The 17473-nt window shown below is 34.9% G+C and overlaps 1 protein-coding gene across 1 annotated transcript in view; it reads right to left on the reverse strand.

The window, feature by feature from the left end:
- Positions 1-1976: 1976 nt before the first annotated feature.
- The window catches only part of LOC128991719 (uncharacterized), a 48131-nt gene continuing 32634 nt past the window's right edge, over positions 1977-17473 (reverse strand). Inside the window, exons 3-5 of the mRNA XM_054414886.1 lie at positions 16001-16087; positions 2939-3097; positions 1977-2096 (exon numbers count right to left, since the gene is read on the reverse strand). Coding sequence (XP_054270861.1) covers positions 1995-2096; positions 2939-3097; positions 16001-16087 — 348 coding nt within the window. The 3' untranslated portion in view covers positions 1977-1994. The remainder of the gene's footprint in view (positions 2097-2938; positions 3098-16000; positions 16088-17473) is intronic.

The raw sequence follows: 17473 nt of genomic DNA on the forward strand, positions 1-17473 counted from the left end.
GTAACACTGGGAGGGTTAACTTCTTAATTTTCAAGATTACAGTATCTCGTTTGCATGGCTCAATCACGTCCTGGTTGAAGTTTGTTCGCTACGCTCACTCACCTTTAGGTTGGAGCTCGTTCGCTACGCTCACTCACCTTTAGGTTGGAGCTTGTTCGCTACGCTCATTCACCTTTAGGTTGGAGCTCGTTCGCTGCGCTCACTTGCCTTCAGGTTAGCTCGTTCGCTACGCTAACTCGCCTCCAGGTTGAAGTTCGTTCGCTACGCTCACTCACCTTTTGGTTGCAAATTAGCTGTTGTCATAAATGTAAAATAAATAATAGTGCTGCACCCTGTTGGTAATTTTTGTAACTTTAATGCTATTGAACATCACAGAACAGAACCAACTTGTTTAATTGAAACAGCTGTTAAGATTCAATAATTTCATTTCTCATAAGGTTAACATGGGAAAAATATAGTGCTGCACCCTGTTGGTAAATCTTATAACTTTTTAATGCTTTTCCATATCATAGAACCAACTTTTTTAGTTGAAATAGCTGACTAAATTCTTTAATTCCCTTTAAATATGAATACTCATAAGGTTAACATGGGGAATTACAGAGCCACTGGGGTGGAGCCCGAAAGGATTTTTGAAATAAGAATATGCCTATATGTTAATCGGGAATGTGAGCTATCATCATGCCAAATTTCAGCCCAATCCGACCAGTATTTTTCGCGTTCACTTGTCACAAACATACATCCATACATCCAAACTTTCTCATTTATAATATTATACTGTAGTAGGATAAAAACCATTTAAAACAGAAGAAATCTAAAGTCATCAAAACCTATGAAATCATATGATTTTATTATTATTTAGATAAAATGCTTTCGGGCTCCGCCCCAGTGGCTCTGGAGTTTCCCATGTTAACCTTATGAGTAGGCCTACTCATATTTAAATGGAATTAATGAATCTTAACAGCTGTTTCAATTAAACAAGTTGGTTCTGTTCTATGATGTTCAATAGCATTAAAGTTACAAGGACTACCAAACTATTATTTTTTAAAATTTATGACAGCTAATTTGCAACCAAAAGGTGAGTGAGCGTAGCGAACAAACTTGAACCTGGAGGCGAGTTAGCGTAGCGAACGAGCTAACCTGAAGGCAAGTGAGCGCAGCGAATGAGCTCCAACCTTAAGGTGAGTGAGCGTAGTGAATGAACTTCAACCAGGAGGAGGGGGAATTTGTGGCTAGTGAAGGATGGCTTTTCCATTGGAAAAAGAGACATGGTGTTCATTTTCTTGAAGTGTGCGGCAAAAAGCTATCGGCAGACCCTGCTGGTGCAGCTGAATTTTCAAAAAAATTGAGCAAGTTATTGCTAGCCTAAGCCCAGAACAGGTTTACAATATCGATGAAACGAGACTGTACTATAAACTCTTGCCAAGGAAAACATTTGCTGCAGCAACAGAAATTTCCGCCCTGGGTTTAAGGTCAGTAAATGATCACAGTGGCACTTTGCTCCAATGCCACCCAATGCTCCAATGGTACCCATAAATTGCCGCTTTTTGTAATTGGGAAATCAGCAAAACCGAGAGCATTAAAAATCTTGGACATGTCAAAACTACCAGTGTACTACCGGGCTCAGAAGTCAGCTTGGATGGACTCGTATTTGTTTAAAGAGTGGTTTGTTAGTGGGTTTGTGCCTAAAGTAAAAAGTGGTTTGTTGAGTTTAAAACTCCCTGTAAACGCACTTCTTGTTCTTGACAATGCGCCTACCCATCCGGATGAGTTTAGAATGTGATGGTGAGTCTGGAATAAAACTGTACTATCTGCCCCCCAACTTAACAAGCCTCCAACAGCCAATCAACCAAGGGGTAATAGAGTGCTTTAACAGAAAGTATAGTCAAAAGCTTCTTTCAGAAGTTTTGTACAAACTGGAGAGCGATGGAAACACTGATCTTATCCAATCAGTTTGTTAAATGAAGGATATAACAAAGTTCTGGATGTTGGTATAATTATTTATTCCTATTATTTTCAGACAAAAGATAAATCTGTATGAGGTTTAGTAATTCCTGCATTTGCTCTTCTGTTAATCTATCGTCAACATCTCTGACAATCTGAAAAAAAACACATTTCATTATTCCAATATACCAATATTATACCAATATTACAATAACACAGGGTTGGGCAAAAGTATGGAGACCCCCTATTAACTTTTTAATGGATTACACCAGGAAAACCAAACTCTGCATACCTATGTGGTATATAAGTACAGACTTATGACTTTCAGATCAACACAACAATCTCTACAAAAGTGTGTATGTTTTTCAGAGCAAGCAAATTTTGAGAGTATCTACAACAGAGCTGGTAGATAGTGCATAATGTGAACGTGCTTCTATTTTGTGTAAATATAAATTATGTGTGATAATGAGATAATGATGGTTCTATATTTTTGCTTATGGTCAAATACTAATGCATCCTGTCTTTGACTTGTTAGTTTTATTTTTCTAATCCAATCCCTAAAATTAGTTGTTTGGTTGTTTTTACTATACGGATAATTTCGTTGACCATTCATCAGTAAGGTCATTTTGTGTACTTTAGTGTGAATAAAAGTTTATCATTGCACTTTGTTTCGAACTACGTTGTAGCCTAACTGTAGGAAATGTTGCATCATGTATTTTGTAGTGTTTTGGTATCTTGAAAATAATGATGAAAATTTCTTATTTTAGTAAATAATAAAGTCAAGAAAGGTAAAAAAATTTAATATCTGTATAAAAACTTGTCCAGCCTGTACCACATCAACTCTCGGCTCTTAAATGGACACTACTACAAAACCAGTCGCATTTATCAATCCATGCATCTCACACCGGTGCAGAAAAAGAGTTGATGCAGTCATGAATTTTACACTAGTTGAACTAATGAATAATATTTTATGTTACATGAGATAAGAGTAGCTAACCAGAGAGAGTTGGAGGTTTGTGGTTGGTGGATAGTTCACAATCATGAGTTTCTCCTCCTTTGTCAATGCTACTGGGAACTGTTTCAGAGCCAGCAGAGCATTGGTTATCATTGTACCGTTCTGTTCTGCGTAGCCACTGTCTTGAAGGAAGTGACTCGTCTGGAAAATCAGAGAGAGAATGCAATAACAGAATTATTATTTTTAATTCCATGCCAATTATTTAAACAAAATTTAACATTGAGTGGCAAGATAACAAATCAAACATTCAATTTCAAAGAGTAATACATTTTACTAGCTGGATGTATCCGTCCTAATATATTGAAAAATATAAATCATATACATTACTATATAAAGTATTATATTGCCTAATTAATAGATGGTTTAACTTTTGCAGTTGCAATAGTGGTTTTTGTGAATTTGATGTCTTGCTAACTGAATTTTGGCATATACAGTACGATAAATCCTGATTAATTTTTACAACTAGGATAGACAATTTTGGAGCTAAAAAATCGATCGAAAATCATTGTCACCAAAAAGACCGCTGTGAAATTAAGACATTTCGAAACTAACATGATTTTGTTTATTTTATATTTTTCATCTGCTGTCTGTCATTGGTGAGCTGAGCATGAAAAAGGGTTTCTTTCACTGGAGTTGAGAAAAATGCTGTGCGAGAAGTACTTTGACATTTAAGTAAGATCATCTATGTTTATCACAATTTCAATTTATTACATATTTTTACATTATAGAGTTATTAATTACTAGGTGAAACCCGTCGAAATCAACGTTTGCTTTAAAGGCTTACGACTATTCTTCTAACTGCAACAAAAAGAGTGAAATTAGAAAAAATGTGAACATTTAGCATTGTTTTAATGAGTAATAAATAGGTGAAGAAACAATAATGACTGTTGTGTTAGTTACAAAATATGGTTGATCATTCAATTAATAACAAATTTTTCTTATACCGTCCGTCATATAAGTTATTGTATAAGCTATGTTAACTGGTTTATCTTCTTTTTGATAAATATAATGCGGCTTCATTGGCAACAAATAATGCAAATGACAAAGCAATGCTGCATTTCCAAAAAGCAAATACTGTAAATTGTTAGTGTACTGTAAATAGTGACGTTTAAATGCTTTGTTGTTAATCAACCTATCTCAGAAAGAATGAATATATCTAGTTCAAAAGGAATACGAACTTTCTGTCATGACAGTAACTGCTTAAATGGTAATTATTCTTCTTGAAATTTGTTTTACAGTCGAAGTGTGGTGTTATTTTCACAAATCTCACTTAAGGCCAACCAAGTGGGCCATGGTCCGTATTAGGGCTAGATAAATATAAGCCGAATTTATAAATGTCACAATCCAAGCGCATTAAAATGGCTCTGGCCTGAATATTTTTTTAGTATAGAGTTTGGGCATTTTGTTTTTGTTACTATCTGGGTAAGTTAGCGGTGCACTTTTAGCCCAGTTAAATTAGACTAATCGGGTGAAATAATTCCCGGAGAGTTGGAAGTTTTTTTAAACGTTCCTTTTGATCATTAGATTGAAGAAAATAAAAAGTCCTGATGGGTGGGGGTCGAGCTTGACTAATGGAAGGGCTCTGAATGTGACATTTTTAGTTTTTCACTTATATATCGGAATCTCATATTGAAGTCATCTCATCGGAAGTCATATTGAAAAGTGTTAAATACAAAAGCTATAGCTGACAAAATTCCCTACAAAAATGACCAGATGCATTTTTTCGTAGGACTTAACCGTTTAAAGCTAAAGGGTAAAGAAAATAACAGTATATAAAAATGGTGTTTTATTTGCATGGAAGATGAAACAGGCTCCAAAAGACAAAGTTTTATCATTGGCCTCAATGAGCAGCACTATCAAAATTAATAACGTAGTGCATGTGGTGGGATCCACTACTCGAATTTCAACGACTTGCAATTTCAATGAAAAACAACGATGATCTAGAGGTCCTTCTGTGCTACAAGCTGCGCCTTACCCCTTATAGCTCTGTTTGTCAAGAGAGATGAGAAAGACACAAGTCTTTTTTATATGATTTTTTCCATGTTCACTAGTTAACTCCAGACCTTAAGCTCTAAATTAATGTTATTGATGGTGGATTTTTGCTACGTCGGGTTAAGTGGAGCGTAGGCTCAACTTGTGACCAACCAATATGTGACGTACATAAAGAAACACTATGGTGAATTCTGCACTGTTGTGTTTAATGGTTACTCAGATACTGTCAACGGCACAAAATATGCTGGACAAGAGCCACCACCAAGACCGTATCAGTAGGCATTGATTTCACTGAAGAAATGACAGTGAGAGTACAGGAAGAAAACATTCTTTGTAATAACAAAAAAAAAAAAAAAAAAAAAACAGGTTCATCAATATGCTTTCACAGAAAGTGGTCTCCGAGGCTATAGAGGTCAGACGTTGCAGATACAACAATTGTGCGTTGTGCAGTGAAAAAAGCAGCATTCAGTGGTCATGTTGCTATCGTTGGAGAGGATACAAATTTGCTGGTCCTGCTGATTGCATTAGCTCCACTCGAGCAAGAAGAAACTATCTTTGCCAAACCAGGAAAAATGTAGCCTAAAGTAGAAAGTAGAAGTTATTCCTCTGTTGAATTACAGAAATGTGAGTTTGCCAGAAGTTTATTGTTAATTCACGGGTTTAGTGGGTGTGTTACCACCTCATCATTTATCAGAAAAGGCAAGTCATTAATTGTCAAATTGTCTCGATACCATCACCAACGTATTTTACGGCCCGACTTTGGCGCAAAAGGATGTCTCGATAGACGGTGAGTGGATGATCCTAGTGATGTACAAATCCCGAGCAAAAGATCTGGGCAGACACCGATACATCGCATTCATCAAATCCACCACTAGGCTGAAGGCACCTCCACGCACCACCCATCTCTGCCACCAACAAAAGGCTCTGCCCAGCAGCATTCGTATAGAGTATATTTGCAAGTGCAAGAATGGGTGGGAAATAAACTACCACTAACTGATTGGGGTTAGACAACGGGCACCGAAGGACAATTACAACCCCTTACTACCCTAGATCTTGCTACTCCGGCCGCTATCCTCACAACAATCTTTTGCAATTGTACAAAAGGTTGTGGAACACGTTGTGGGTGCCACTACTGAACAATGTGCAGAACTGCAAGGGAGCGTGCACCAATGGCCCTCCGGTAGACGACGATTCCGTTATCGGAAGTGGTTGATACAGAAGAATCCCTGGATCACCTAGTTTAACCCTTTGTGGTCGGTTTAATTTTAATAGCAATCTTACTCAGATCGTAATTAAATCTGGACAGATTAGCAAACTATGATAAAACAACATTATTTAATATTTTAAACTTTTAATCTGTTAACTTTTTTTTTTTTTTGTTATTTATGTGTATAGTAATGTATTATAAATTAAAAATATATATTTTAGGCATATATGTTTTATGTGTATATATATATATATAAATAATATATCAATATACAAAAATAAAATATAAAAAGCTAAAAAATTCATAAAAACAACAATAAAAAAATTTTAAATTGAAAAATATATATTTTTTAATTGTTTGACATGTATAGATATAAGAAAAAGTCAACCACACCATAATAAAATTGGTTTTACTTACATTTTATTTGTACTTTTTGAGAGTGTGGTACTACCACGACATATAGGTCTACCGCGACATATAGGCCTACCACTTCCCCTAGACTGCTACATGCCCTAATTTCTTCAAAAATTTAGCTTCAAAAATAATACTTTTATTTGCAGTTTGTTGTATATTCAAATCATAACTATTGAAATCAATATTATCATCGAAATCATAAACAAAATCAGAGTCTACACCAACACCAATTGTGTCACCAGCTCCACGTTCGATTTCAACACCATCAATCACTTCTTCATTTTCATCACTTTCACTTGCGTTACTATCATTTTCAATTATAGTTTCATAATTTCCGACACTATAACCACTAACTACACTCAAATTATCATCTTCTAATAGATTTTCAATATCATCATCACCTAGACACTCGCCCGCACGATACATGTTTGTTTACAACCGTCAGCTGTCCAGAGAGCAACAATAAGTCACGGTCATCGTTCGCTAAATTCCTACTCCAAAGGCTTATAAATAATACCAAATATAGAAAAAGCTATATGTAATAAAATGAAAACCCTAAAAACGCCACAGAACAGTATCATTAATTAAATAACAGTATTTACAATTAAAAAACAACCTATTAAAGTGCTGCCGGGTATTTCCCGGGTTACGACCGTTCGGGGCAGACTATAAACCCGGGTCATACCCGGCATACGACCGCAAAGGGTTAAACTAAATGACCCATGTTTGTAATCATTAAAATTATTTTTAGTAATATTACCTTTAAAAACAGAAATGCAAGTAAAAAAAGATTTCAATATAATGTTATTTTTCTTTAACCTTTAGCTTTAAACGGTTAAGTCCTACAAAAAAATGCATAGAGTAATTTTTTTAGAGAATTTTGTCAGCTATAACTTTTGTATTTAAAACTTTTCAATATGACATACAGATTCCGATATATAAGCGAAACACTAAAAAAGTCACATTCAGAGCCTTCCCTTAGTCAAGCTCGACAGAGGGTCTGGGGGGTATGGAATACCCCCCAGCCAAGAGGGGGGTCCGGTTTCAAAATTTCAGTTAAAATGGTGTGATTTAAGCCTATTTGCGCATGCTATTTGTAACATTTTTTTGTTGCCAAAATACCATATAAAAGTTTGAATTTATCAGAAAATAGCCTATTTTTTAGGTTTGGAAAAAAATCACAAATTATAAATTGTGTCATAAAATTTAATTTCACTTAGAAATTATACATAAAGATTACTCACATATGAGTATTCAAACTAAGTGAGAGAAATGACATTTTTTATTCTGGGCCACTTCTTTAAAGTTTGGAATGAGTCCTGTGCAGCTGATTCTCATTAGGTTGTTGAGGTAGCTGTCACTGCTGAGGCGAGATCTGTATTTATTTTCGATAAAGTTCATCCTTAAAAATGCAGACTCACAAGTGTACGTTGATCCAAACATTGTACAAAGTTTGATGGCCAAGTTTTTCAGTTCAGGATATTTTTCACTGCTCACATACTTGATCCAAAATAGCTCACACGAAAGTTCTTTCGGGACTTGTCTAAATTTGTCCTTCAGAGCAATGTCTTCCTGGAAATCTATTATTTCCATTTGCAGGGCTGCTTTATTACAATTCAAAACTACTGCTGTTTCATTGGTCCACTCTCCATTAGGCTTTAGAGAAAAACAGTTATTTAGGACTTGAACCACATTCCCTATTTTGTCAAAGTCACTAAATCGAGCTTCGAACTCAGATTTGAGGTCGTTTAAAAAGTTTACAAACTGTTTCATGTCAATAACGTCGTCGGTTTCACAAACTGAGTTCAGGCTGGGAAAGTGCACACGTTCGTTACTGATATCTTCACACCAAAGAACAACCTTTCTCGTAAAGCTTCTAATTTCTGAGAGAAGTTCACACACAAGAAGTCCTTTCCCTTGAATTTTTAAGTTTAAAAAATTGAAATGTCTGAAGACATCTGTCAGGAAAGCTATTTTTGGAATAGTGTCTTCTGTATCAAGCAGAAAGCCCAAGTGTTCATTTGCAACTTCTTCACTACACTCTGAAAGAAATACTTTTATGTCCTCCATAACAGCAAAAACCGTTGAAGTACAAATCCTTTGCTCAGCCACCTTACGTTGTTGTGAAGTAATAAATCGTCAAACTGTGCTTCAGTTTCCTCAAGAAGTGATTTGAATTGACGGTGCCTAAGTGAAGACTTTGATCGTATGAAGTTAATGATCTTAACTACAGTTTGCATTGTACTTTCAAGAGCAGGATTCAGTTTGCAACACAACACACTTTGATGGATAATAGCATACAGTGGTAGGCTAGCTAACTTTCATTAAATTCAGGGTCTGTTTTCATTCGACTTACCAAGCCTTTGTTTTTTCCTGTCATCGCACGAGCACCATCTGTCGTTACTGATAAATATTTTTTTTTAAATCCAAGTCAGCTTTCTCAAAATAGTCCATTAAAACGTTGTACAAGTCCTCTCCGCGTGTTTGCCCTGCCATTGGCAATATAGTTAACAATTCTTCCACAAACTGTTCTTTTTTACTGTCCAAAAACCTCACAAAAACAATCAATTGAGCTGTATCGGTAATGTCACATGATTCGTCTAATGCTAAAGCGTATCTGTCTGTAGCTGCTAGAATCTGTTTCAAGCTTTTAGAATTTTCTTCTGCTAAAACTTCAGTGTTTCGTGTGCTGGTAGATGCAGAAAGCGGCATGCGTCGAATAGTGTCAACAACGTCTAATACACAATCAAAATCTTTTCCAATAACTGAAAACCTGTATGAACATAACCTCATGAACCTATGATGATCTGTCTTGAATAATATGACAAAATATCGGCAAAAGTGGTCAAAAAGGCAGACACCAACCCGTACAATAGATATAAAATAATTCGATAAGGAATCATTTTTTTTAGATTTTCCAATGATTTCTTAACTGAACGTTATATTCCAAAACACGAGATGATGCAGAACAAAATAAATTTTAAAATCAGAAAATTACATTGCAAATACTTCTTTTTGACAAACTCAGTAACTCCCTATAATATGTGTTGTTTAAAATACAATTTAAATATTAACAGCAGTTTCATTAAAAAGTAGTGAAAAATTATCCATATGACGAAAAGGGAATTTACTTTGTTTTTCTTTTGATGGCTCATCAACAGACCGAGACCTTTCTTTGGACACCTCTACCAAGTTTCTACGCCCAGCCGTTCTCTCAAATTAGTACATAACAGGAAACACATTATCTTAAATGAAACTCTTGCTATGCACAACATCCAGAGACTACAGCTTCCTCCTACAAGAATAACAAATTTAACACAAACCTCCATTGACTGGATATGTACAAATATGGATACAAACAAACTCACTCCAGAAGTCATCAGTGCAGGACTCTCGGATCATACTGCTTAACTCTGTACTGTAAACTTCAACTCACACATCAACTCAAGTTATCCAGCCCAAATTGGACGCTGCCTAAAAAATAAAAACCTGCAAGACCTCAAGTATCTTCTCAGTCAAGAAAACTGGCTTAGTGTTACCTCAACAAACAATGCCGAAGAAGCTTTTAAAACTTTTAGTAACATAGTGAGAGTAGCTATGGATGCAGCCTGCCCCCAAAAGAAGATAAAAACACAAAGAAAACATAAACTCAAATTCTCTATGGACCCAGAAGCACTGAGACTCAAAGCAGAATTTCTTAAAGCTCTAAGAAAGTTTGAGGTGACGGGACATCCAGATGACAGAAGGGTTTCAATTGAAAATACCCCCGCCGCAGCAAACCTGCCGACTAAGCGAATTTCCATTTGTTTGAATTGATTTTCAATTAAATCTATTTAAATAACATATGGTTTAATGAGGACCTACGTTTGCTGCTAAGAGAAAACTAATAAAATGTATTTTTTAGTACCTAAAATATTAATAGCTTAGTATGAAATAAAAAAATTTGCCAAGTTTGATCATAATATATCCATAAACAAGCAAACAACAACATTTTACATTTTCTCCATTAGAATAACATGGGAATTTTTAATTTACAATTTTTTGAATTTTCTCCGTTACCAATAACCGTACAAAAACACTTTGATATACTAAACTATTGGTTTTCTTTTAGTTCTTTAAAAAGGTCTAGAGAGAAATTGGGAGATTTTGTGTTTTAAGGTCAAAAATGAGAAAAACCATTTTTAACCCTATAAAACCCCGTAAACACCCGTTCCCATAGTCTGATCATGCTGGTTCGCGAACTCATTCAAGTTTATCACGCATTACACCTTTAAACAAAATTTCATCAAAATCGGACAAAAATTACTCAAGTTATCGCGTTCACAGACGTATATATATATATATATATAAATATATATGAATCTATATATATATATAAATCTATATATATATATATATACAAATTTTAACGAATGGTGGTTTTGGCCTCTGGGGACATCAAAATGAAAAAGTAAATCCGTCCCGGGCCTAGGTCTTACCGTGCCACCTACGGTAATAGCTACTTCCCTATAGGGAAATTCGCTAGAGTGAAAATTTAAAAACGCACGTTTGCAGGAAAAACACTTTGCAAATTGTTTCCCCCTTTTTTCAAAACTGTTATTATTATTTTTATTTCATTAACATTTGAAGTTTCATAAAATGTCCATGGTAACGCAATATCTTTGGTAGTTTTTTTTTTTAAAGAGCATCTTTAGTGGAAAAACACAAAATCCTGTCACGACCATAACAGACGTTTAAATGAATATTAAAAATAGTTAATATTATTTTTATAACTATGTTTTGCTATAAACTAATTTACTTTTATGACCATTATACAATAAAAAGGTCACTGAGCTTTTGGCATATTTGGTCTTTCTAAAAGAAAAGAAAAAAACAAAAAAAAATTGAAAAAACCAATAAAATCTTTTAAGTTTGTATAACTCCGAAAAAAACTTACCTGAGACCCGAAAAATCGTTATGTTTGTATAGAGGTGTGCTTCATTTGTGTATAAAACATTGAAATATCACGATATTTTAATTTTTGAAATATTTATGATGGAAATCATAAACGAGATGGTCAGGGAGAAGCGGTACGGTCGTGAATTTTCTGAAATAATCTAAATATTTCTAAACAACCCTTCAATTATACTGTTAGTTATAATAAAAATATGTGTTTAAATTGAACTAAGCTGTTCAAATTACAATTATATTAAAGTTATTGTCACGACCAAACACACTATAATCCATACGGCTGGATTGGTCGTGAAAAAACCCACGATGGTCGTGAAACTTTGGTCGTGAAATTACGTGTTATTTGGCTCTGTTCTGGCGGTAGCCCTGCACCTCATGTTCGAGGATACAAAGTGGAGTTCTAGGTTAATCTAGCAATTGAAATATCTTATAAACAAAAATTAACACCATGTCTACTTCATCGAATGACTACGTACGGTCATGGACACACCAAAATTACAAAAAACACAATCTTTCCTTTATTAATCTTGTAATTCCTCCTTTCAACTCGAAACGACCGGCACTACAATCCTGACGTACACCCCGAACTAGTCTCTAAAACCAACTGACTCCATCGACGCCAGGCTTGCCACTGTCGTGCTCCAAAGTTGAAAATTTTTCCCAAATGGTCGTGACGCCAAATCGAGGGACAGACTTATTTTGTCATGGTAGTCAGTTTGCAATGACAATAAAATTATAATATGCACCTTTTTTGTAAGTTTAATAACCATTGATGACATAAAAATATGGCTTTATATATTTCGGCATGAATAATTAGTCTAAAAACAGCGTGAAAGTTGGAAAATGTACCCTAGGGACACGTCATGGTCGTGAATTTCGAGACTTTAAAAATACGAAAAAAATACCTAGAACCTATTTAAAACCAAATAAATGTGTGTAACATGTTGCCCCCGTCCCAAAAAATATTAAAACACATAATAATAAACTACAAATCCAGTATCTACGAAGTAAAAGGTCAGGGACATGAAAACGTACGTTTTTAAATTTTCACTCGCTAATAAAAAGAACTATGACCTGTACAGTTGGATTTTTTGAGCTAGAAGCAGTTAAGGTGTGGTGGAATATCTTTGAGGATAACCCTATTTTGCTGTAGCGCGATCATGTGTTCTTACGTGTCAAATTTTGAGGTTAAATCAAAACAAACAAACTGGCATGTTATCAATTAGGCATAGGGGCCGTGTTGTATTACTTTTGAAAGAAATGCCCAATTAATATAAAATGAATTAATTTAGGATATTTCATTGTCTAATTTATTAGAAATCTTTCAGTATTTAGACTACTGCATATTATAAACCAAACTCGAATATTGCTTCCTTGGCCTATCGTATAGTGTTATCCTGTTTAAGTAGCCTACGTGGTGAACTTTTCTGATTGCATTAATGCATTATCATCAATACTGCAATTAGCTGTTATTTATAATTTAAATGTGTCAAAACGTTAGTCTTTAAAGGTTTATCTCGTCATCTCAAGAGTATTTCATTCTTGTCACGAACTTGAAACCCAAAAGGCGGGAAGTTTTAAAAATCAAAACGAAACGTAAATCATCATTACTCTACGTCCAAACAGTTATTTTAGGTGTACCTCAGTCACAGCAACCACATTATTCTATCAATATAATGATCAAAATTAATTATGCAAGACGATTCAATATTTGCTCATATAATTAACTATTTTCAAAGCAACCATCGCTTGTAATTTGGAGACAATAATTAAATAACAACTTATTCATTAGTTGATTTGGAATTAGGAATCACGTCTCTATTTCACAGTAAATATTCTCTAAATTGCCAAATACTTTTATAAAAGTAGGCTAGAGTAAGTTTAAAGTATATTTAAGTATTGTCAATTCCAATATAGGCTATGCTAGTTTGTTTTGATTTAACCTCAACATTTGACATATATGAACACATCATCGCACTACAGCAAAGTAGGTTCATCTTCAAAAATATTCCACCACACCTTAACTGCTTCTAGCTAAAAAAATCCAACTGTACTTGAAAACGATGCGGAAAAAGGTTAACTCTGACCAGTTGATGAAAGCTGAAAATAAATCTAAAGCTATCTGGGAAACAATACACACAGTGTGGTCTAAAAAGGAAACACCCCTAAATGAAATAACCCTTCAAGTAGATGGCAAACTTATAAGTAATGTGACCCATGTTGCAGAGCATTTGAATACATTTTTTACACAGGTAGCAGAAAAAACAGTAGAGAAACATAAACACCTAAAGAACACAGCTCAAACCCCACAAGTAACTCAAACAGGTCCACCGTTTTCCTCCTTTCAAAGCACGGACGAGAGGGAAGTTAAAATGATTATAAACAAACTTAAAGCAAAAAACTTGTCTGGAATCAATGAAGTCTCATAAAAAATACTTAAGCATTAAGCAAATAAGTCCCTAAAACAAGGCATCTTTCCTTCACTACTTAAAATAACCAAGTAACATAACAAGTATATCCGAAATTTTAAAAAGGCAGCCCATTAGAAGCAAGCAACTACAGACCAATTTCCCTCGTTTCCACCTTCTCCAAATTATACGAAAAAGTTGTTTTAAAAAGACTTTTAGACCACTACACAAATCACAACCTGTTGAACAACCTCCAACATGGATTTACAAAAGGGAAATCCACAACAACAGCAATAATTTAGATGGTTGAGTCCCTGATTGACAGCCTAGATGAAGGAAATCTAACAACAGGAATCTTTCTTGATTTCAGTAAGGCATTTGACTGCCTTGACCATCAGCTAATCATTAAAAAGCTGTATTTCCTAGGGGGAACAGGGATAGTAAGAGAATAGTTTCAAAACTACCTTACAGGCAGGAGTCAGTTTGTAGAACTAAGGCACAGAGATAACAGCCAAATAAGAAAAGCAAGATCAAGTTTTCAACCAATAAATCGAGGAGTTCCCCAAGGGTCTGTTATGGGTCCGATACTATTTATTCTTTTTACCAACGATTTGCCGCAACAAATAGGAGACGCCTGCCTTACTCTTATGTATGCTGATGACACAACCTTAGTGTTTAATGAACCACTAACTGAAAATCTAGAAGTAAAATCCTATGTGTCACTCAGTATGGCCTACCAATACTGCTACAACAATGATCTAGCAGTAAACATGTCTAAAACAACTCAAATAGCTTTTAACCGTAAATCTCATGAAGTGCCACGACTTCCAGATGTAGAAGTGGAAGATGAAGCTAAGTTTTTGGGCATCACACTCGACAAGAATTTAACCTGGACCCCTCATGTGGACAATATATGTAAAAAATTAAGTTCAAGCATCTATGCTCTTAAACATTTACAAAATGCAACAGATGACATCATAACAAAAGTAGCATACTTTGCACTTTTCGAGTCGCACATGAGATATGGACTTGTAGCATGGGGGTAGAACCTCTGCCACTAACATGCAAAGAGTTCTCACAAAACAAAAAAAGGCAGTAAGAATAACTGCAGGACTCCACAGACTCGACAGCTGCAGGGAAGCATTCAGGTCACTCAAAGTACTTACCCTTATAGCACTCTACATCCAGGAAGTTGTGTTATTTGCAGTAAGAAATAACCTTACAAGGCGTGGCAAAATGCACCAACACAACCTGAGAAACACCATGCAGTACAACCTTCCACAACCTCGCACGGCACAGTTTGAAAAGAAATCTTCATACGCAGGAATTAAAATCTACAACAGGCTACCTCCAGATATAAGAAGCAAGACAGAAGATGACCTCAAACCAGCTTTGCATCAATGGCTCATTAATCAACCTTTTTACTCTTTAAAAGAATACTATCAACAGATCTTTGACTAAAAAACACCTCAACCACATATTTAGAAAAAATTGTAAATTGACGCTACTACTATTCTTAATAAATGTGTAAATAAAGATTAATTGTGTATTGCCTAATGTCTATTGTGGAGACATATTTAGATTTAGTTAGAAAATATTTAGATTCCCCCATGATAATCTTATGGGAGAAAACCCAACTTTAATGGAAGATCCTGCCCAAACTAATAAAGATTTCAAAAAATTAAAAACACTTTGCAAAACTACAGATCAGGGCCATTTTTTTGATACTTTAATCATCCAAATCGGTCCAAAAATGAGGGAGGAGTTCTGTTTACAAAAATGGGCTTAGCGTATTATATATATAGAAGATTTCAGCAATTAAATGTTTATGGTTTGTAATATATTTTTTTTATAAATTATAAAAAGGTTCTGTTTATGATATTTTTTAAACTATTAATCCTGCAATTAATCACACCGCTAGGCTTGGTACAAACTATTGAAGTACTTTAAACTGTGCCATAAACTGTGTAGTCCCTATCCAAGCAGGTGAAAGAGAATTTATTTAACTGCTATCAAATTAGGCTAAGTAAAATTTATTTCGTCTTGATTAATGAGGGCTTCTTGAAAATTTACCTCATAAAATATAGTGGCCAGATGACTGTTTGTTGGAGCATTCTGTTCCTGTGGTTCTTCTTTAAGAACATTCAGTAAATGAAGAACCTGTGAAACATACAGAGTAAATATGACAGGAAATCATAAAAGGTTTCAGAAGAATATCTATTTGAAAATTATTGGTATTAATGAATACCTTAAGGGCTCTGCCCCACAGGACGATTCCCAGGCTCTCTCTTACATGCTTTGTAAGTTTAATTCAATTAATTACCGTAAATGAAACAGCTGGTTGATGCAATAAACGGTTGTTTGTTTAATGTAAGACTAAATTACTTACGTAATCCCGTCACAGCTCAATAAAATATGTCAATTCAGGACGTGTTTTGGTGTTAAAACGCCATCGTCAGCTTCAGGTACATATGTTAATTGTGGATATTTATAGAGATGCTCTGTGGATGCGATACTCCCTGGTATGGATTAACGTCTGCACTAGTGAGTGAGTACTACGACTATCCGCAGTACTATCCTGATAATTAAACCAATTCGTTAATACCAAGGCAAGAATGTGGTTCGGATGATTCCACTATAAACTGTAGGTACCATTAGCTGTTTGGGCAATTAATTAACAGCTGTGTCTAAGGAATATGTCGACCTTAGTCACTAACAAGACTACAAGATCGCGCCACTCATCCTACACTCATCCTTCACTCATATTTGGGTTAAAATACGCACCTAGTGGCGTCCCCATCTTAAATAATTGATATAATTGATCAGTAGTTAACATCGTCAGAAGATAAACACAGTACAAAAACGAATAAATACATAAAACAATTAAACATTTAAGAAACAGGCCTGTTCTAACAAAAGATGACCGGCCTAACAGGTAGCAAGGGACAGACTAGCTGTAAGATATTTTATTGAGCTGTGACAGGATAACGTAAGTAATTTAGTTTAACATTATGACCAACAGCTCAGGGGCTACACACTTAGATTTTAGTTATTTGTTTATTTACTTGAAAAGGTTTTTAGCAAATTTCCAATATAGAAAACAAGCTATTATCGCAGGTCTCATGGTAAGACTTAAGATAGATTTACTTATTCGTTTTGATGGAACAAGAGGCCATAGACAACCTTTCAAATCCATATGTATGTGTCCGTCAGCTCGATAACTCAAGCAAAGTTTATCCGATTTTGATGACATTTGGTACAAACTTGTAAAACTATATTTATTTGAACGAGTTTGCGAGCCAGCTGTGCAACTTACGTTACAACGACGTTTTAATGCGAGTGCTGGGGCTTGTATTTCCTTTGTATGTATTTCATGAATTTTAGAATGACTTATCAACATTTGTACACTGTAAATAAAAAAGACGGCTGATGAAAATTCTGTGTGGTAGGCCTTTATGTTTCACTTAAAAAGACAGCTAAATTGTTCATTAACACTGTTTAGTGTAAGGCCAGTTTAAAACAACAGAGGAAAAAAAACACCATGCT

Source organism: Macrosteles quadrilineatus, unplaced genomic scaffold, assembly GCF_028750875.1.
Source record: "Macrosteles quadrilineatus isolate MER2022 unplaced genomic scaffold, UCM_ALF_1.0 Scaffold_1__1_contigs__length_201487025, whole genome shotgun sequence".
Lineage (NCBI taxonomy): Eukaryota > Metazoa > Arthropoda > Insecta > Hemiptera > Cicadellidae > Macrosteles > Macrosteles quadrilineatus.